This window comes from Mus musculus, chromosome 7, assembly GCF_000001635.26.
Source record: "Mus musculus strain C57BL/6J chromosome 7, GRCm38.p6 C57BL/6J".
Taxonomy (NCBI): domain Eukaryota; kingdom Metazoa; phylum Chordata; class Mammalia; order Rodentia; family Muridae; genus Mus; species Mus musculus.
Window position 1 is genome coordinate 135,528,933 of NC_000073.6, and position 22,443 is coordinate 135,551,375.

The 22,443-nt window shown below is 47.7% G+C and overlaps 1 protein-coding gene across 3 annotated transcripts in view; it reads left to right on the plus strand.

The window, feature by feature from the left end:
* Positions 1-8,891: 8,891 nt before the first annotated feature.
* The window catches only part of Ptpre (protein tyrosine phosphatase, receptor type, E), a 148,471-nt gene continuing 134,919 nt past the window's right edge, over positions 8,892-22,443 (plus strand). For 2 of the 3 annotated variants that reach the window (NM_011212.3, NM_001316678.1), the window contains exon 1: positions 8,892-9,184. Coding sequence is in view for 1 of the 3 variants with exons in the window: in NM_001316678.1 (NP_001303607.1) it covers positions 9,132-9,184 (53 nt within the window). In the remaining 2 variants the exon portion in view is untranslated. The remainder of the gene's footprint in view (positions 9,185-22,443) is intronic. The other variant, XR_001785494.2, reaches the window with a different exon arrangement.

Below are 22,443 nucleotides of genomic sequence, written 5' to 3' on the forward strand. Positions count from 1 at the left end.
TCCTGTGAAGTGGAAAGAGAAAGGCTCACTCTTCCTTCTGGGTTATATACCTCCTTATTCTCAGATCATATTAGGGAGGAGTGCCCATCAAATTCTCTCTTCCAAATGGCATTCTATTTGAATCTGATTTAAATGATAATCTTTATCAGTTTTTAGTACTTTGTTAAAAGTGGTTCTAAACATTCCTGCTTAGATCTGTGTCCTAGTTACTTTCCTATTGCTGTGACACTATGACCGAGGCAACTTACAAAACGAAGCATTTAACTGGAAGCTTGTTTTGGTTTCAGTTTCAGAAGCTTAGTCCATGTTCATTGTTCATTGTGACAGTGAGTATGGCAGGCCTGGGACATGGCATTGGAGGAATAGCTAAGAGCTTATATCCTGACCTGCAGGCAGGAGGCAAAGTGAAAACCCAGGGCTGGGCCCAGCATAGGCCTTTGAAACCTCAAAGTCCATCCCCCATGTGACACACCTCCTCCAACAAGACCACACCTCTTAATCCTTCCTAAACAATCCATCAAGTGCCAACCAAACATTTAAATAAGTGAGCCTATGGGGGGGGGGCATCCTCATTCTAACCACCATACTCTCTAACTCCTGCCTTATGGCCTTGCAGCTAGCTTGGCCTAGCAGTTAGTCCTTGGTGGTACTTACCCACTCATTTCTTGAGATTACAGACAGTCACAAACTATTCTTTCATTTTTCTTTTTCTTGTGTTCTTTGATTACAGAACAATATTGAACATGTATATCAGAACCCTGTCCTCTTAGATAACCTACTTACCTGTGGGATGAGGGCTCTCCTCTTGTAAATGTAGAAAAGGGACTGAAGACACAGAAATCACTAGACTCAGTCAATTCACTTCTGGGGGAAAGAGACACATATAGATAATTATAGAATAATAATGTTGAAAGACAAGGCAGGCATCAAGCTGAAGTCAGAACAGGGGACATACCACACTTCTGTCACCACATAGATAGATAGATAGATAGATAGATAGATAGATAGATGACAGACAGAAAGACAAATGATAGATTATAGAAAGACACAGGATAGATAGATAGATAGATAGATAGATAGATAGATAGATAGATAGATAGATAGATAGATGACAGACAGACAAATGATAGATAGATTATAGAAAGACACAGGATAGATAGATAGATAGATAGATAGATAGATAGATAGATAGATAGATGACAGACAGAAAGACAAATGATAGATAGATTATAGAAAGACACAGGATAGATAGATAGATAGATAGATAGATAGATAGATAGATGATAGATAGATAGATAGATAGAGCAAAAAAATCAAGTCACCACATTAGGCTCTCTTTATCTCTGTCTCTCTGTCTCTTTATCTGTCTCTTTGTGTTTATGTGTGTGTCTCTCTCTGTCTCTCTCTGCCTCTCTGTCTCTCTTTGTCTCTATCTCTGTCTTTCTCTGTCTCTCTGTCTCTCTCTCTGTCTCTCTCTGTCTCTCTGTCTCTCTCTGTCTCTCTCTGTCTCTCTCTGTCTCTCTCTCTCTGTCTCTCTCTCTCTCTCTCTCTCTCCCTCCCTCCCTCTTCTCTTCCCCTGGGGGAACTTCTTAAACTGTTGCTAAAGGGAAGCAGAAGCAGAAGGACTTTTGTATCCAGCTGAAAAAACCCAAACAAGGTTTGTGGCTTCTGGAGCATTTGGAGCATATGGAACAGGATTCCAGTCACAGACAAGCATGGCTCAAGAAGCAATTCCAAGCCCTCTTAAAACTTCAGCCTAAGGCTTTGCTGCCCACTGATAGGGTGAGACTCTCTCAGGCCAGCTGTGGAACATCCAGGGAGGGCTGTGGTCATCATGAAGATTCCAGAGGTTGGATTGTGCTGAAACTCTTCAAAGGTCCAGTCAACCAGGGTATCCAACTCTTGGGGGATGCTTCAGTCATTCAGGTCAGGAAGCAGAATGATCATGCCTTAAGCCTGGGCTGGCTTTTTCCTGGAGGAATGGCTTCTACAGACACATCTTAACAAGGCTAAAACTCATCTAGAACACTCAAAGACATTGCCTTCAGTCAACAGCAAGAAATCGCAAGCGTTGCAGTAAAATGAAAACAAGGCAGGAAAGGAACAAGGAGCCCTTAGTCCCACCACCATCAATAGAAGCACACTCAAAGATAATATAGGTGTTTAAAGTAGGAGACAAGAATTACCAATGCTATTATAGAAAAAAATGCTCAATGATTTAAGAGTAAAGATGATATAATGCACAAACAAAGGTGTCAGTCAGGTTTAGTTATCAACTTGACATACCTGGGAAGAGGGAATTTCGATTCAGGAGTTATCTCCATTGGATTGACCAGTGTGGGCATGCCTGTGAGGCATTTTCCTAATTGCTAATTAATGCGGGAGAACCCAGCCCAATAGGGGCGGTGCTATCCCTAGACAAGTAGGCCTGTGCTGTATAAGAGAGGTAGCTGAGGCAGCCAGAGAAACAGTCCAGAGAGTAGAGGGCATCCATGGTTTCTCCCTTCGGTCCTGTCTTGAGTTTCTGCTTTACTCCCCACAATGATGAACTAAGCCTCCCTCCACCCCACATCCAATCTCAATGCTTATCACAGCAAAAGAAATACTCATAGAACAGTAGGAAACCTCTGAAGAACAATAAAAATTATTTTTTTAAATAACCAAATGAAAAAAAACTATGATCTAAACATAAAATAACCGAAACAGAAAGTTCACTGAATGGATTTAACAGAATCCAAAGCACTATAGGGGAAAGAGCAGTGGTCACTCATCACAATAAAAACCATCCAAACTCATTGGCTTAGTGGCCCAGTCAACAGCTAGGAGGAAGCAGGTACGTATCACCAGAGTTTGGAAAGTGGGTGGCAAGGGAAACATTTTTGAAGATTAACATTATTCATTTTTATTTTATGTATTTGAGTGTTTTGGCTGTGTGTCCATTTGTGTATCATCAAGAGGGAGTCAGATTCCTTGGAAATAGAGTTCTAGATAATAGTGAGCTGCCATATGGATGCTGAGAAAGGAACACAGACCCTTTGCAAGAGCAGAAGGTGCTCTAAACTGCTGAGCAATTTTTTCCAGCACAACACTGAATTAAAAGAAAAAAAGTTTTTTTTTTTTTGCTTTAAACCAATAAGACTTAGAAAGTCACAATGAAACATTTTAAATCACATTTCTTTTTGTTTCGTGATATAAATTATATTTATAAAGTAAATAAGTATCAACATTCAACACACATCCAAAACCAGCCACCAGCCTTGGGACTGAGAAACAGGTGGTCGACTTCCTTCAGGATGCTCATCAGAAAGGCTATGATGGCACCTGTGCGGCACACACGGCAGTGGCCAGTGGCTTCGTAACGCGTGTAGCCAGTAACAGGGCCATGAGCTGGATGAGCTTTGGGGGGAGGGGGCCCAGTGGCTACTGGGGTGGGGCCTCAGTCAGAGGCTGCTTGCTTTCTGCAACAGAATCACTGGCCTTTAAATCACATTGAAAACCCATGATAAAGAGAAAAATTAGAAAATGAAACTAGGGGGAAAAAAATCTATGTTACCTAACCATGGCCAGGCAATAAAGGGCGAATCTCAAAATGATTTTGCTGTGTGCAAGAAACTAGAAATAACATAGTGTGTGGAAGAGCCATCTGCCTATATATAACATACTCTAATCACATTCCTATAAAGAGCAAGAGGGGCCGACACTATCTGTGGCAACAGACATCAGAATAATGGCTGTCCTTTTGGAATGTGTTATTTTCTGAAAAGGGAAGGGGGTTTATAAGGACCAAAATGCTAGTGTGTGTGTGTGTGTGTGTGTGTGTGTGTGTGTGTGTATGCAGGTGTATGTATATGTGTGTATGTGTGAGTACAGGTGTATATGTGTGTCTTTGTGTGCAGGTGAGTATGTGTGTGCAGGTATGTATGTGTGTGCAGGCATGTTATGTGGGAAAGTTTTTTCTTAGAAGCCATCAAACTTGTTTTATTGAGACAATGTCTCTCATTAGTACCAGAGTATCACTGATTTGGCTAGACTAGCAAGTCAATGAACCCCAGGGATACATTTGTTTCCATCTGTCAGTAATGCGATTATAAGCTAGCACACTACCTCTGGCTTTTTACCTGGGTGGTGAGTCAACTCAGGTCCTCATACTTGTGGGGACAGGCTCTCTACCAGCTGAGCGATTTCCCCTTATCTAAAATGTCAGTATCTCAGTAAGGGCATGCCTATTACTAACGTGCATGGCTCTATTCACTGCACTGTGTTCATAGGATCTGCACATTGCATGCATATGGTTCATCAGTAAAAAGAAACTCAAAATTAGCATATTGTGAGGACCCAGACTAGGATCAACTTTCTGTTTATTTGGAATTCTTTTCTGGCCAAGTAGAGAGACAGGAACTATTAGTATTTGAGCCTAACCTGGGAAAAGAGGGGGTAGAGGGAATAATATTGAGATACTAGAAATGAAAAGCATCTTCTAGAGGTCATTAGAGCCATCCTTCTTTGTATGGACAGGTTTTGAATGTCACTGCAAAGCAGTGAATGCTCTCTTCTTTTTCTCTTGCTCCTCACACCCTATGGCGAATCACTAAAGCCCAATATCTCTCCTAAAGTCAGATAGTTTTATATTAATCTTTCTGCATTTTGTTTAGAAGCGAATTTTATTTTCTTTTTTATTAACACCAATTTTGCCCCCTTTTCTGCTTATTCTCCAAGAGTATATCTCTGGACTCAACATATGAATTCTGCTGGAAATTTTTAATCTGAATAAGCCCTAGCAAGATACCGTGGTGAGAAAGTGAGGATGTGGTCTGATGGCAGAATGCTTGTGCAGCATGCACAAAGTCAAGTTCTGGATTTTATCCCCAGGATGGACATTGTATAAAGGCAGGCATGGTGGCCTAGGACACCTAGGCCTAGGTAGTACTCTAGGACGATCAGGAGTTCACAACCATCCTTGGTTACATATTGAGTTTAAAGTCATCCTGGGATACAGGAGGCCATGTGTCCAAAAAAGAAAAAAAAGTTACTGCAGAACTGGAGAAAGGAGTCAGTGGTAAAGAATGCTTGTTATTTGTGCAGAGGACCTAAGTTCAGTTCCCAGAACCCACATCGAGTGGTTCACAAGCACCTGTAACTATAGCTCCAGGTGATCTAGCCCCCTCTTCTGGACTCCATAGGCACCTATACTCAAGTGTGTATAACTCACACACACACACACACACACACACACACACACACACACACACACACACACATGATTTCTTTAAATCATAAAAATAAGTTTTTAAATTACTGAAGAAAATTCCAGTGGTCAAGTTCTTGGGGACAATGGAAGACAGAACACATGGTCTAGTGATGGTACAGTTCTGGGAATCCTGCCTGGATGGGGCCGTGTTCCAAAGGAGAAATTACACAGCCAGAAATGGAGGGGAACTCAGGAGGCAGAGGGTGCATGGAAAGTGTCAGAGATGCTCAGTCAGGCAGAGTAGACTATGGGGAGAGAGACACTATGTCTCTGACACTAAAGGGCAGGAGTAATGGGGCAGGGAGGTCTTTGCCGTCTAGGATGAGGGGAAGAGAATTAACTGATGCTAATGGGAATCATGAGCTCAAATGAGGAGCAAAGATGATGAAGGATAGCCCATGTCTGAATGACAGGATGTCTGTAGACTTCAGTAGATGTTAAGGAATACCACTTAATTCCTAGAATAACATTTAGGGTCTAACAGGGCAGATATTACTGGGAGAAAAGAGCCATCTGCCTCCTCATCATGTTCCCAAGGCTGTCACTTTCCAAGAACAGATGTCTGACTAAGGCGACACATTTTCCTCCTGGTGGATAACAGCCTCTGCCTCCCCACCCCTGCAGTGCTAACAAGCTTATCGGGGCTTTGAAACTGTCACTATCTTAATCATTAGTTTGGATCTGCAGTTGCAGCAACAATAAAGTCCAGAGGTAGGTGATGGTTATTGGGCCACTTGGCCACACCCAACCTGGGCTGTCCCCTGAGGGCACACACACTCAGAGGAAACTTCCTGCCTGCCCCACTGAGCTCTGGACAGGTATCAGGGCTACCTGCTGCTGCCTGCTGGGGACTGCCCTGCTTTGCTCTGCCAGCCCACATGTTCACTGTGGGTTCTGACTGTTGGGTGTGTCTCCTGCTGCAAGAATACAAGGTGGGTAGAGCACAGCCTGGGCTGATGGCATTTCCAACCCTGGGGCAAATGAAGAGAGGGGAACCAAAAGAGCAAAAATGCCTGTACTTGGGATGCAGAGGCAGGGGGCTCTCTGTGAATTCAAAACTGACCTGGTATACATAGTGAGATCCGGGACAGCCAAAGCCACATAGTGAGACCCACTGTAGAGATTTGAATAGGTTTGACTCCTATAGACTCATGTCTTTGAATGCTTGGTTCACAGGGAGTGACACTATTAGGAAGTGTGTCCTTGTTGAAATAGGAGTGGCCTTGTTGGAGGAAGTTTGTCACTGTAGGCATGGATTTTAAGACCCTCGTCCTAGCTGCCAGGAAGCCAGACTTCTCCTAGCTGCCTTCAGAACAAGAGGTGGAACTCTCAGCTCCTCCAGCCCCATGCCTGCCTGGATACTGCCATGCTCCCACCTTGATGATACTGGACTGAACCTCTGAACCTGTAAGCCAGCCACAATTAAATGTCATCCTTATAAGAACTGCCTTGGTCATGATATCTATTCATAGCAGCAAAACCTTAACTAAGATAGTGGGCTTTGCCAGTCTTTTCCCATCTGCCTTCAGAACAAGATGTAGAACTCTCAGCTCCTTCTCCAGAGCCATGCCTGCCTGGACACTGCCAGGCTTCTTGCCTTGCTGACAATGGATTGAACCTCTGAACCTGTAATTAAATTACAGGTTCCAATTGAATATTGCTCCTTATAAGAGTTGCCTTGGTCATGGTGTCTGTTCACAGCAATGGAAACCCTAGCTAAGACACCCTGTCTTAAAATAACCACCACAACAAAACCACCTGATTCAGTCAGAAATGTCGGTGAAGAGGGCTACAAGAGAGAAGAGGGGTTTGAGGGCACTGGGATGACAATTGATAGGAAGGTAGCAAAGGGGGCGGGACCAAGGCAGGAAGTAGCTTTTCTAGAGCACTGAGAAAAAGGATCCATGGCTGCATTAGATAAGCAAGGGCTCAGGAGTCACTGGGGAAGTTGGGCACAGCATCACTGCAGTCAGGTTTACTTGGGGGTGAGGGATGTCTGAGATCAGAGGACAGTGCTGTCAGAGGAGAGGCAAGCACAGCGAGGAAGAGAAGGAACTTTATTCAAGATGCACAGAGGCAGAGTCAAGGCCCAGAAAGCAAGAGCAAGAGCTGGGGCTAGACTGGCAGGAGGTGCCTGAAGAACTGAGCTTGCTGGTTGGTGTCTGGAAGGCCGAATGCTTCTGAATGATGTGCACGTGAAAGGTGTTACAGCTCTGGAGAAGCCCCCGGAAGCAGGGGTGAGTGAGGCAGGAAAGGAAGAAGACCCAATTTCCCAATTCAGGTCTTCAGAGACAGAGGTGCGTGGGGCAGAGAAGGAAGACCTGAGCTTGGGTCCTGGAACATGGGCAAGGAAGAGCATTCTTAGCATTCTGGAGGGTTCCACAGTTCTTCAGGCTTCCAGTCTACAGCTCTGTCCAGTACAGGCTCCAGCCAACTTAGGAGTTGACTGATGGCCCTTTGAAACTGTCACCTTATAAGTCAGCTTGGCTCTGCAGCTCTAACAGCAGTAAACTGAAGGGTGAGGTAATATCCCACGCATGCCTTTCTTGCCATTCATTTACTTATTCCCTCCTTCATTTATAAGCTCTGCAAGCAAGGTCCCCAACACAGAAACAGCATCCCCATGAGGCTATGCCCTGGCCCAACCAAACAGGTTCAGAACCAAGATAGACACCATGGCTTTGTTGTGCTTTCTGCCTTCCAGTCAGGATGTTTTATTTCTGTTGCTGAGAAAAAATATCGGGGGGGGGGGGAGTAAACTCTGGAAGAGAGGATTTCTTTGATTCACAACTTCAAGCTACAGTTCACTATTTCAGGGAAGTCCAGAAGGAAACTTCAGACATCACCTACAAAGTCAAGAGCAAATGGATTAAACCCACCCTTGCGTGCCCAATGCCATTTAGCCTTCTCCCTTATACTGTTCAGGACCCCGGTCTTAGGGAATGGTGCTGCCCACAGTGGAATGAGATTCCCTTTATCAATTAACAATCCAAACAACCTCCAATGGGCATGTCTGAAGCCCAACCTGATCTAGATGATTTCCCCATGAGTCTCAATTCTAGGTTGTGTCAAGCTGGACTTCGTTTATAGTCCAAACTAAACCACTATGAAATAATTCCCCAGAGCAGCAGATCTGGTCCCTGTACTGCGCTCTGCTCCATGTGTGTTTAATTTTGCCAGACATTTCTTACTAATTGTATACCCCCAGCACCCACCATGGGGCGCCCGCACACTCTTTTTCTGGGAGGGAGTGTCTAACATTTCTCAGCTCTGCCGACTTCTCTGAAGCAGGGCTGTTACCACGGGTCCCAGCCCTGCTTTACCAGTTGCGAAACCTTAAGTGCCACACTACTTTGTGGTGTCCAGAGCTAAGGCTAAATAGAAGGGACGTTGAGTTTTCTCTATGGCTCGTCTGAGTGCCATCACCTTTTAGGATCCTCCCTGATAGAGTGTCCAGTCAGAGTGCCAGGAGAGAGGGCATGTTCCTGCATCCTCCCAGTGTAAAGGCCAAAGCTCCAGGAGGGTGAGCGCCCGCGGTGCGCTCCCAGAGCCAGGCACCAGGCGTCGCCGTCGCCCCTCGCAGCTCCACGGCCCCGCCCCCGCCGCGGAGCTGGAGCTGGAGCCGGAGCCGGAGCCCTAGCCCAGAGCTGGAGGCGGCCGGACCGGGCCAGACAGATTTCCTGCTCTCCTGTAGGGCTGAGGGCTGCCGGCTGCGGGCTACGGGCTGCGGGCTACAGGCTACGGGCTACGGACTGCGGGCTGCGAGAGAAGTCACCGGCGGCGCAGGTACCTCACTGCCTACGCGCGTCCCCACGACCCTCCCTCGCGCCGGCGGGGACAGCGGACGCCCCGGAGCGGAGCGCGTCGGGCGGGCGCCCGGGAGATGCGGAGTCGCCGCGGCGGAGCGATCGGGGCTACAGCACCGGTCCCTGGGAGGTGAGTGGCGCGGTGAGGGTGGGTGGCAGTACGTCCGGAGATGGCCGTGCTCCCCGTGCACATTGAGCAGACCGGGATATCCTGGGCCACTGCCAGGGAGAAACGGGTCGTTGTACGGGAGCTGCGTCCGAGCCAGGTCCTTGCCATCCTCCTAGTGTACAGGATGCTAGCGACTGTAGACCCTGCGACCCCAGCTACCTGCTCGAGACGCGGTCCGAACTTGGCTACCACCTAGGCAGCTCTCTCGGTGAATAGCTACACAGAGGGCGTGTGTCTGTGGGTGGCGACTGTAGGAAGAGGACAACAACCTGGGGATGTGTGTGAACGCAGTGGAAACGGGAGTGGGTTCCAACCGGTGTGTTGGGGGCTGCGCACGCAGGGCTTAAGACTGGAGCTTTTCCAGAAAGTGACTCGAGTTGCGCCAACTCCCGGCGCAGCGGGGGCGCTGCGGGGATGCTGGCGCCCGGTCTAGGGCCGGGAGCCTTCCCCGGCAGGCGTCAGTTGGGGATTCAGGGTCAAGGTGGAACCTGGCAGGTAGCTCAGGTATGACGCCACGAATTGCAGTCCGTAGGGGGACCTGAGGAGGTCCTGAAGCCAAAGGCCAGCGGTACCCATCTTGGTGCTTCCTGGGACCATCTGGGGAAGGCTTGGAGACCCACAGGGTGATGAGGTAGAGCCAAGCCTGAGGACTAGGGACTGGATCTGACCTAAATTCCTTTCAGTCATGAAGTATTGTTCTAGAGAGGTTAGAGTGTGATGCCTGTAGGTTTATATTGATTTATAACGACTCTGTAAGTGTTGGAACCTCAGCAACTACAGGAAGAAAATGGAGCCTTGACTGTGTCGGAGAGTTTGAAGGAAGACCAGCAAAGGGTGCTCATGTGTTCTAGAAATGATTGTGTCTCTTGCCTAGTCACTAATGTCCTTGCACCTAAGTGCCTCGTGACCCAAGGTGCCTGGACACCTTTGCAACAATGTTTATGCATTTATTTTCCTACAATGTAAAAACCTATGCTTAGTTAAAGTGGAGCTGGGAAATGGGGGTGGGAATGTTTTTCCAAAGCTGAGGGACTAAGCCAAAGGGGGCATGAAACAGTAGGTTGCTGGTGGCTGCCAAGGTCCCTCAGCTTTCAGGACATGGACAAAAGGCTGGGTCTCTCAGTGCAAGTTCAAGGTCCTGGGGAAACAAAAGGCCAGGTGTTGGTTAGCCTAAAAGGTGGGGTCCACATTGTCAGGGAGAGGGTTTCTGTCTCCTGAATGCCAGGTTTGGGCCCAGGTCCTAGTTTCTTGGGATCAATGTTGCCTGTGGATCATCATCAACACAACCCAACAGTTTTCTGGTTCGGAAGTTGGTAGCATTGTTTGTCTTCCTGAAAGGCCAGGTCATTGGGCAAGCTGGATCTGATAATCCAGGACCTCTCAGGCAAATCAGCCCTGAAGTTTCAGTAAGGGAGTTGTTGTCCTTGAATGCTTCCTGGAGCCCCTGTCTGGTCACAAGGTTAGAACAAGGCTGGCCATTGGTTCCCAGCCTGGAAACACATTTGTCTCTGCTGTGGAGGCAAAGTTGGCCCAGCAGAGCTCCTGGGTCAGCAGTCCTGCCACTTCAGAGATGGCCTGGAGGAGGACTTGAAACTCTGCCCTTGAAACTATCCTGGGAGTGATCTCCTCAGCCCTAGGCATTCCTGCTCACAAATCCTTTCACCCCGAGGAAGCGCAGGGAGGTGTGGGAAAGGCCATTACAGTTGTCAAGTTGTGCTTCTGAGCCTGGTTGTCCCTCATTGATCCTCACGGCTCCATCTCTGAGGACATTTATTGAAACCACGCCCCTGCTAGTCAGAGACAAATTGGTAGGCTGAGGCATGTTCTGCAGTGCACCTGGTATTTTCTTCCAGGGCAACAACCTTACCGCCAACATGTCCCAAATCAAAGGTGTGCCTTCATTGCCCCCGACTCCACACACTCACCTAACTTCTCTCAATGCTTTCTTCACCCTTCCGAATGCACTAGCCTCCTTTCTGCATCTAAAAGGGATGCTGAACAGGGGCTTAGGTTAGGACAGGACTGTGAGCTCAGCGCTTGGAAGTAGTTTCTTGCTGGCTGCTGTTGGGTGGAGAAACTGGTGATGAAGTAGGCCTCTCTGGAACATGTGTGCTTATATGTAAGGCTCTCTGGAACATGTGTGCTTATGTGTAGGGCTCTCTGGAGCATGTGTGTTTGTGTGAAAGAGCTTCTGTGCTTTCCACAGATGTCTGTTGCAATGTATATTGAAGTGTACTGGATCATGGAAAGAGGAGACAAACCATAAAGGAGATACAGGGCCAGTTCTTAAGGGGACACTAAATCAAAGAGACCCTACAGGATTCCCCAAGGAGGCAGGTTTGGGGGCAGTAGGGGGACAGGAACTACAGGAGTTCTCTTCCCTCACTGGTGCATTTTCTTATTCATGGTGTTTGGGTCTCACCTAGGAAGGCTCTGCTCCAAAACAGAAGGGAATGCGGCTGTTGGAGGAGAGTCGGGCCTCTTAGCCCCTGAGAGTCACTTGAGAAGGCCCTGTGCAATGTAGGTTATCGTTGGCTTGCTGTTTCCTAACAAACAGTGCTGTGGCCTGGTCTTCCAGCAGGCCCCCAACTCTCTAGACCATAAGACATGGAGCCTGTTATCAAGTGATTTAGCCTTCCTAAAACCTCTGTGGACCCTCTGCCAGAGAGTACTTTCTCTTCCTCTTGGTTCTATGGACGGACATTTGGCCTTATTCTAAAGTACTTGTTCAAGTCTATTTTAGGGTAATAGTTGATTTGTTTTAACAGTTCAGCTCTTCCACGAGAAAGGGAAGGTCTCTGAGACCTTGGACTTTGTTGGGTTTAGACTTGGATTCGAATCCTGCCTCTGGTGTGGTCTTGCTTAAATGACTTAAATTCAGACAATATGCTTACTCCTCAGGAGTGGAATGCTCGTCACTACTTTGTATGGCTACAGAGATGGGGTCAGGGGATGCATATACATTAGAAAGCATGTGATCAACACCCAAGAAAGCATGTATGTTTCCTAAAATACCAAAGGCTATATGCATCATACATGGTAAAAAAAAAAAATCCAACATAGGACAAGGGAGATGGCTCAGTGAGAAAAGTGTTTGCCTAATAAGCAAGAGGACCCAAGTTCAAGACCAAGAACATACATAAAACATGCCAGGTGTGGTGCTGTCCAGCACACCTTGTAACCCCAGCTCTGGGGAGGCAGAAACAGGAGTATCTCTGCGACTTGCTGGATTTGATAGTCTAGCCTATTTGGTGAGCCATGTCAACAAACGACACTGTTTCTAAAAAGGTAGATGGTATCTGAGAAATGGCTCTTCAGGTTGTCCAGCAAGTGAACAAAATCATGCTAGTGGATAGAGTCTTTCTTTGTGTGCAACCTGAAAGAATGGTTGGGATCAATATGACGTGGCATATTATTAGGCAACTTTAATTTTTTCACAATGAGCTGAACTATTATGTAAATTTTGCATAACTTGGCTATTTAATCTCATGATGCTGTCACTTATGGTGCACCAGGAGTGAATTTATTCCTCATCGTGCACCACCGACTCTGGTGTTAGTGATCCGTGAGGCAAAACTACAACTTGCTGTAGACATTAATTTGGGCTTGTCGCCTGAATTAAGCTAGGCTGGGTGTGAAGCCAGGCAGAAACAAGGTAACTGTAGTACCAAGAGGCAGTGTAGCCCAGAAGGAAGCATGCAGAATTGGGGCATAAGGTCAGCTTTGCAACCATTAACATTAGAACAATGAAGCTGTGGATGGCTCCCAAACGCCCTGGGCTTAACTGTTCTCCTCCAGAGAATAGGGCAGCTCTGGAACATCTCTGAACCTCTCCAGGTGCTAGGGGAGTGGTTCTCAACCTGTAGGTTGTGGCCCCTTTCCAGTTGCATATCAGATATCCTTTATATCAGATACTTACATTACAATTCGTATCAGTAGCAAAACTATGGTTATGAAGTAGCAACGGAATAATTTTATGGTAGGCTGTCACCACAATATGAGAAACTATAGAAAAAGGTCACAGCATTAGGAAGGTTGAGAACCACTGCTCTGGGGGATCTCTGATTAGATTCCACCTGCCCTCCAGATGGCTGGATTGTATAAACCACGCCTAAGGTGATAGGAATATACAATGTTTCCAATTCTCCAGGAGAGGCAGATGGTGGGAGCTGATGCTGGATGCAGGCTGGGAAGGTCCTCCTTGGAGAATTACCTGCCTAGCCCCCTTTTTCTTTTCTCAGGTCCTGTTGCTGTTCCACAAATCTCACCAGTTGAGGTCCGCCCCATCCAGGTGTGCCACACAGGGACTTTTGATGTGGTTCACAGCCTCTGTACTCACTGTGTCTGGCTCTCTGCCAGAAATATGGGTTTCTTTCTTTCAGCTACATAAATGAATACTTCAAAGGGTTTGGTGAAGCTTATGAAATAGAAAAAATCTCTTAGCCACGTAATTCAGAAAAACAAATTAACATATCCTTTTATATTGATTCCCAATGAAGGGGAGGCCATATAAAGTAGTTTTAAAGAATGCTCACCTATTTCAAAATCATTTTAAATACAACCAAGAGTGCATTTAATCTAGCTTGTCACAGAATTGGTATCAAGTATTGATAACAATAGGGACTCTCTCTCTCTCTCTCTCTCTCTCTCTCTCTCTCTCTCTCTCCTCAAACAGATAGAAACTCCATCAAGAGGAAGGAAACTCAATTAAAAATTGGTCCTTAGCTGTGCTGGGCTGTAGTCGGATGTTTGGGTGTCAGTAGACTGGGGTGAAGAGTGGCGTATTGATTGGGGAGTTTGGGCTTCTGGTCTGAGTGTGGGAAGCACACACTCTGATCCCTTAGATGGTCCAGTGTAGGCATAATAGTTTGGCCACAAGCTCCTGCTGCAGATGTGTGATTCTGCATCTACTCAGGGATGGCCAGACTATTACAGGGTACCTGGGACTGAGGATGTATGGTGTGTGATGAGAAGGAATGCATGGGCAAAGGGAGCAGAGGCATTGGTGTGGGAGTCTGTGCAGGAACGGTGTAGGAGGCCAAGCACAGAGGGCTCTTCAGCCATGTCACCCTGCCTGGAACAGAGCCACCAATAGAACAAACAGGTCTTTGTTTCCTGAGGGAGATGGCACAAACTGGGGCTCTGTGCAAGCACTTTGAGGTGGATGATGATGTCGGAAAGATGTGGTCCTCTGGTATGAGCCTGAGCAGGTGTGATTCTTCTGCCCTGTCTCTTTCTCTCCCACCCCTCCCGTGTGTGTGTGTGTGTGTGTGTGTGTGTGTGTGTGTGTGTGTGTGTGTGTGTATGTACGCTCACATGTGCAAACTCACAGGAATACTTACCCACATTATGTCCTTGTCACAGGTTCGAAGGTTTCTGGTGTAGTTCCTCCATCTTCGTTTTAAAAAGATGTTTATTTTATATTATGTATATGAGTATTTTGCCTACATATTTGTTGTATGCACACTGCATACTTGCCTCATACCCACTAGAGTCAGATCTCTGGAATCGGAGTTAAAGGTGGTTGTAAGCTGCCAAATGAGTGCTGGGAATGGAACCCAGGTTTCTACAAGAGCAGCGAGTGCTCTTAGCCACTGAGCCATCTCTCTAGCCCTCTCCATCTTGTGTATTGAGCCATGGCCTCTCACTGGCCTGGAGCTCACTGTTTTGTCTGGACTGATGGGCTAGGGAGACCCAAGGATCCCCTTGTCTCTATCTATCCCAGTGTTTGGGTTGCAGGTACATGGCGCCACACTTGGCTTTGTACATGTGTGCTGGGATCTGAATCCAAGTAGATTTACTCATACGCCGAGCATCTCCGGAGCCATCTCCACAGCCCAGTGATTCCAGTCTTTACAAACAGGAAGGAGATGGACCTAGATACAAAGGTTCTGGTGCAGCAAAGGCGAGGTGACACAGAGCAAAGACTTGGCTTATGCTTACAGATCATTCAGGGGTCTCCTCATTTGAACCAAGAGCTTGAGAATGTCCAAGTCTCTGTCACGATGTCCTTGGGGCAGGTGCTGGGTTTCTAGTCAAGAAACTGATATCATCTTTGTTAGGACTTGGATCTATTTGGATACTTCCAGCTGGACATTAGTCACCATTTGTACTGAAGAAGAAAATTAGTTCCATTTTTTTTTCCTCTACTAGCTTTCTGGATTCTTGTTTGGATAGAAGCTTGATTGCAGTATATTATGACAAGTGGCCTTTAGAATGTGTCATTTTATTTTGTCTCGCACTCCAAGGACCTGGAGTTTTCGGGCTGTGTCTCCCAAGCCAGCCTCTAAGCAGTTTCTTCTGAGGGCTGCGTGCTCTCCGTACACAAGGCCCTGACCTTGACTCAAGGCCAACAAGCCTAAGTGCTGTCCCAAGAGCAAGATGCCCCCTCTGTGGGGCCTGGAAGTGGGGAGTTCTATCTGCCACGGGTATCTTGTGAAACTTTGCCAGCGTTGACCTTCCTTTCTTCTCCAGCTCAAAGAGACCAACCTCAAAGCTGGACACCCACCTGCAGGATTTGATGCCTGGCCTGGAGGCCTCCCTCTTTACCTCCACCCATCTGTCTGAAATTCCCATCATGGGAACCAGCTTTTCTTTAATTCTGTTGTTAGGATTCCCCACACAGGTGGACTTCCACCCATAGGGAGGGTTTGGTGAAGCAGATGCTGATCTTCAAGTCTTGGAGGCAGCCCACTTTCCTGTGGGTAGGGAAGGGTACATACATGCAGGCAGGCACGGCCAGGGGCTCTGGTCAGGCTTTGAGGATACCAACAGGCCATTTTCTCATGGCATAATTTCCTACAGCTGGCCTTGCTCTAGCCCAGTGCTTCCCAACCTTCCCAATACTGTGGTCCTTTAATATAGTTCCTCATGTTGTGGTGACCTCCAACCCTAAAATTATTTTCATTGCTACTTTACAGCTTGGGACTCTTAATGTAAATATCTGTGTTTTTCAATTGTATTAGGTAATATCTCTTCGAAAGGGTCTTTTGACCCCCAAAAGGGTCAAACGCACATGTCCAGGATGATTGTAACAATTCCATATCGGTCATGTGTTCTAGAACATGAGGGGAGAAGGGATGGGTCATTAGAAGTGGGAAAGCCTCTAGCTTCCTCCATGGATAAAGTGCTCCCTTCCTTCCACAGAATGCCCTAGACTGCTTTCCAGGTCCCTTAGAGACCCAAGGTGTCCCCTCTGGGGGAACAAGTCCAGCTGAGAGCACTTCTTGTGCAAGTTCCTCTCCAGTCTTTCTCCCTTTGCCCCATTGTCCCTGCATCATGATCATCATGCCTTCTACAAACAGGGAGGAGAGAGGAAAAGAGGGAAGCAGTTGCTGTAGGCAAAGAAGGAGTGAGCTAGACTTGCTGCCACCAAGCTGCTGGTTTTCCTTCTGGCACGTGCTCTTTCAGAGGGAGTGTGGCGTCATATCTTGGGCACACCTGAGCAGAAGATAGGAGTGAGGGCCTTGCCTGAATCAGTTCTAGAAAGCATGGTGGCACAAGGTTGTATCAGGTATAGAATCCAGACCCAAGCACCTTAGTCCTCTGACAGAGAAGCTCTCTCCCAGTTACAGGGGAGGCAGTCAGTGTGATTTAATAAGCAGCCAGAAGGTATACGCCCTTTCTGTTGCGTTCAAGGGTGCACAGACGCTCAGTCTGGGCCAGCAAATCGTTGCTGTAGGGTACTTCCTTTAATGAACACAAAGCTTGCAAATGTTCTCTCAAAGAGCATAAAATATTTAGCTGCGTAGATAAAACTCCTCCGTAGTCCTGGTTGTACTGTGCCATTCACCGATAAAACAAAAAAAAAAACCAAAAAACAAAAAAAAACATCCCGGTCTCCAGCCACATTATCCTGCATTGTTACAAATGGAAGGAATCCTTGTCCCCGACTGCTTTCCTCCTTGAGTGGTTTCGCTGGACCTAAAAGCAGCCTACACAAACAGAAGACGCTTAAGTGCGAGATGGGGGTGCTCTGACACAGCCAGTCACTCTGTCCTTAACTTCCAGCCTCTGTTGACTTAGTGCTCTTTGCCTGAGCTCCTAGTGGCTCTTGACCAAGCGCATCAGTAATTCAATACATTTCTTTCTGCCCACATTAACAGGCTTTAACATAGCAGTCCTCTGTGGGTGACGTCATCAGCCACTCATTTAAACATTTTTTTAAAGCAAAGTTCCAACTTGGGCTCAAATATAATATAAAAGTGCAAGAATCAGAAACTTAATAATTTTGTACTGTGCTGAGGGGAGTTAGGGCTATTCTTAGCAATCTAGAAATATTTCAAAGGCACTTTCTGAGTTTTTCCCCCAAATGCTAGCAGTGTTTGATGGTCTGTAAGAAGAGGCAAATAGAATGCTTAAATCTGTATTGAATTCTTAGTACTATGCACACACATGCATTTATGACGGCGACTGTCCTATGGATGTCCCAGGTCCTCAGGGATAAGGAAACTACCACCCCAAGAGAGGCATAGGGGGGATCCAATGCAGAGGTGGGGCAGGCTTGGGTGTGAACGTTTTCTTGGCAGCCAACAGCTCTGAAGTATGTCAGACAGAGAGATGCTTCTGTAAGCTTGCCTCCCGGCAGGAAGTGGGCTCTCCTGCCTGGGGAACAGCAGGTGTCTAGATGCAGCTAGCTGGAGCAGGGTCAGAGAGGACTAGGAAAAGACAGTGCTTTGGGGCTCAGCCATCACAGGGACACAAGAGTCTGGACCTGCCTGAGGGACCAGTGCCTCCCTTGGAGATTCTGAGGCACGCTGGCAGCTCCTTCTGTAGAGACACGTGTTTACGAACTGCTTTTTCATAGGTTTGAGAGTCTTGAGTGTCCCCTCTCCTATCATGAAACCTGGGAATTTGGGGATGAAGTTGTTAAGTGAAACGTTTGCTGTGCATGGTTTTAAAAGGTTGACTGTGTTGGCTTATGTTTGCAGTGTGGTTGGAGACTAAGGAAAGAGCTGACAGCTATAGGTGTGACCCTGAGCAGAGGTTAGTTTAGGGAGACTGAGCCTTCAGGCTATGTCATAACACCAGTCAGAGGTACCCTAAGAACCAAGGCCTAGAGGTTCTGGCCAGCGTGACTGGGTTCCCTGGAGCAGATGCTGGCTCAGAGGCCAAGGATGAGGCCAGGATGTGGGATGTGGGGTACGCAGTACAAGCACTTGACTCTCCTACATGGGGGTTGGGTCTGTTCAACAGAAGCAAAGAGCTTTTAATTCAAAACTGCCTCTTTGGGCTAACCTGTTCATCTTATTAAGATTCAGCAAAACTTGTCTTATTAGAGACACGTTATAGGCTCCTCAGAGTCACGGTGCCTGCCTACTTCTACAGGCAAAGCTGCTATGAATAGGCCCGTAAAGTTTCTAGTGGTGAACTTTGACCTCTCTGGGGGACAAACCTGGAATTTTCATTTGCCCTAGCATCCGTGACTTTCATCCAAGGACCTCAGCCTATACAGGAGCCCACATCTTAAGTTTCCTTTAAATCTGAAGGAAATCTGTGTAGTAGGAATGAGACCTCCCAGAAAGGCATAAAGGAGGGTGTCACGGCGCTCACAACACCCTGGCTGGTCTCACCTTGCAGGACCTGGAAAAGAGACACAATCCCAGCAGGAGGAGGAGGAAGCCCACGAGAAGAGGTTTTGGCCTGTGGTGTGAGCATGAGTGTACATTTCTCAAGAACTGACCAAATAGAGAAATGCAGGCCCAGGAGACTGGAAGCTCTCTGAAGGCCCCTTTGTCCAAAGTCATGGTGGTCAGCACCGATGCCTCTAGGTTCTTCTTCAGTCCTTGCTCTCCCAGACCACCCTGACCCAAGTGCCTGCCCATCCACACAGGGTAGTCTCTAGGTCAGAAACACAGACATAGCCTGGCATCTGTGCATATGAGTTTGAATTCATTGCATGTTAATGAAGCAGTCCCCAAAAGACGTCATTACCAAATAAAAGGAGAAAAAAAAGAGACACCACTCTCTAGTTATTTTCTCAGTGACTTTCCTCATGTATTTTAACGTCACCAGAAATAGATCTTTCTGTACCAGTCTTTCTGTTTGCCAACAGCTGAAGTCACCTCCTGCCTTCCTCCGTCTAGGCTGCAGTGTGTTTCATCTCCCTATTTAGAGGTGGGGTGTGACACCAGAGGCAGTTAAGAAAAATAAGTCTTACCTGAGACCCCGTGGTACACTTCAGGAATCAGGAATTCAATGTCTGCCTCCCCATTCTGAGTTGGGTAGACTGATCCCTCATCCCTTGCTTCCTGAACCTGAAGCTGCTGGGCCTAAGAAAATGAGGCCCAACCTGTGTCCAGCTGAGGCAAACTGAGGTCCATCCTTGAGCAGGACCTGAAGGTGGGATCCTAGGGATTCAAGCTCTGTATCCAACCTCCATCTGCTCTGTTCTGCCTAAGTGATGCTCAGCCTATTCCCCGGGGGATATTTTCTACGCAGCATATTGCCTCCAGGAGGAGTCTCGACAGCAGCCTGGGTGTGTGTCTCAAGCACAGTGGGCTTTGTTTGGCAAATGATTTATTGTTTGTTTTATTCAAATGCACATCCTGAATGGATAGGGTTGCGCTGGGCAGAGATCGATGAGATGGATCCCAGCTACTTTGCTTAGCCTCAGCTTCTTTTCCATTTGCAGGGTAACAGGGATTGATAGCTGCTGAAACAGTGGCGTCCTTTCCTTATGGCTTAAGGGTCGTGGAAGCTGGAGCGGGCAGGCTCAATTTACCAATTGGCTTTTTAACCTGGAAGGTGGGGAGAGCGGCAATGCCAGGGTAACTGCTCTGAGCTCATTGCTAGAATGCTTGACTGTTCAACTGTAAGGGGCTTAGAGGGCATACTGGCAATGGAGTGACTAGTTTCTAGTAACTAGGTTAGGATGCAATGGTTAGAGCCAGAAACTCCCTGCAGGAGTCCAGGACACCCTGGAAAGAGAGATCCTGGCCTTGACTGCTCTGCCTCTGCGTGGAATCTCTGCTGGGGTCTCACTTGAGGTGCCATCTGTTGGTTCTGGTCCTCATCCTCAAAGCCAGGTTCCCAGAGACCTAGTAGAGGTGTGACTGTCCACGTGGGCAAGTACCTCCCTCTGCTCTACCCAGACAAGAATTTGGGGAGCAAGAAGTGAACCCCAAGTCTGGCTAAGTGAGGATCAGGACAAAGTGCCACGTGGGGAGGTCTATCCCCGAGAATAGCAGGCAGCTGCCTTCTCTCCTGGGCCTCAGCCTCAGCAGGCAGGTGTGTGATGTCACCTCAGCGGCTGGGAGAGTGAGGACTCCTTTGTACTCCTGTGTTAGAACTCACATCACACACGAAGAACCAGCCCAGAAAGGTGTTGCCTTCAAATAGAAAAGGAAAGACAGTTGCCCTTCTGTCCCCCACTCTCCTTCCACAGATGTCCTGACATAATGAGAAGCGCATTTTCTGTGCAAGCCTTTTCAGGCAACCGACAAATGAAGTCACCTCCTACCCTTATGAGCGGTCTGCCCAACAGTGTCATCTGGCTATCTAGAACCAGAGTCTGTCACCAGCTTTATGTCAGAGTGCCAAGGCAGGTGAGAGGTGAAGCCTGGCCAAGTTCCTCGCACATCATGATCAGGCTCACTCACTGGCTGAGGGAGCTGAGAGCTCAGAAACAGCAGGGCCTAAGCCCACACAGAGCCATCCAGGCCCTGTTGCCTCTCACCTCAGTCCCTGGTGTCACAGTGGTCTCCAGCAGACTCCCACTCAGACCTCCCTATAGAAGGAGACAGCATATCCCAATAGAAAGTCGACCTACAGTTGAATCTAGACTAACCCCAATGAGAGACTTCTTGCTCTGAAAGGCCAGGCTGGGGGGACTGTGGGCCCTCTTTAAAGTTTCCTCTATGTGCAGGGCTAACTGATATTTTTCTGATATTTTCAAGGCTCACATGTCCTCCTTGTGGTCAGGAATGAAATCAACCCCACCCAAACCATGTCTGTCACCCACTGGCAGGTGACCCTTCAGGGGCTACGCTCAAACCCACAGCAGTGGAGTGAGAGCAGATGATAGATGGCTCCCACAGGACACCCCACAGTCTGCATTCTCCTCAGGTGGTGTTGTTCACCGATACAGTGGGGGGTGGGGGTGGGGGGAGCACAGGGAACTGCCCTCAGACCCAGGGGAGCTAAACCCAGAGTGAGGCCTCTGGAGATGACAGTGTGGCCAGAGGACTGTACCCGTCCGCCATCTGTACGCTGCCAAAGGAGCCCCCATGTAGTGGGATTTGCTTATTTTTCCTATGGTTTCATGTCATTTTAAAAATTCAGACTGAAAAAGTCTGTTGAGTTGTTCAATTCAAGTCTCCAGGGTGTTTCCCTGTCCCCCGGCATGCGCTGTGGATTTTCACAAGAAGGAGGGGAAGTTGCAGGCTTCACAAAGCTCCCATGGGAATCTCAACACGTGGCCAGGGCTGGAACTCTGGGGGCTTTTGCAGGGTCGCAAGAATGAGGTGAGACTCTTGCTATAGAGGAGGACAGGAGGGTAGGCAGGAGGATAGGAGGGCACAGCTAATGAGCCCAGAGAGATGTTCACTATGGGCAATCCCAAAGTGCCATCTATCTGTGCTCCTTTCCCTAGTCCAGGAAGCACTGGAGGCAAGCAGCTGGATAGAGCCAGCCAGGACGCACTGTCTGTGGTGTGGCAGGGTCCAATTTCAAGGGTACTCTTTGCAGAAAAAAAAAAAGAAGAAAGAAAGAAAACAACTGGGGTTTTGCAGGACTGAGCTGGCTGATAGCAGTGTGCCGGGCAGCTGAGTGACGGAGCAGTCTCATAAACCTTTGCCATGTTCCCCTTCAGTCTTGTTCACCTAAGAAACAGGGGGGCTTCTATACTACACTCTCAAACACCCCACTCCTGCTGTCCTCATCTGATGTGGAGTCTAGCTGTCACATCTGTCTGCCCTCTGGGATGCCATGAAGGTCTGTCCCCTAAGTGGCTAGCCCTGTGGAGTTCAGCCCTGCTTTGCAACCTCCTGTAGGAAGGAGCTGGCTATGTTGAAGCCCTTGGCCATCCCCATGGACTTGAGGTCTCTCTTTCCAGGTACCCTGATTTCTTTTTTTTTTTTTTCTGTGTATTGTAGGAGCTGCACTGTTCATTAGGGTCCATCTCTGGCATTTTGGCTGGGTAGTTGTCCCAACTCTGCCCCTAGACTACCTCTGCCACACATGGTAAGACTGCCCTGGGTTTGTTTTTAAAGAGCTCCACT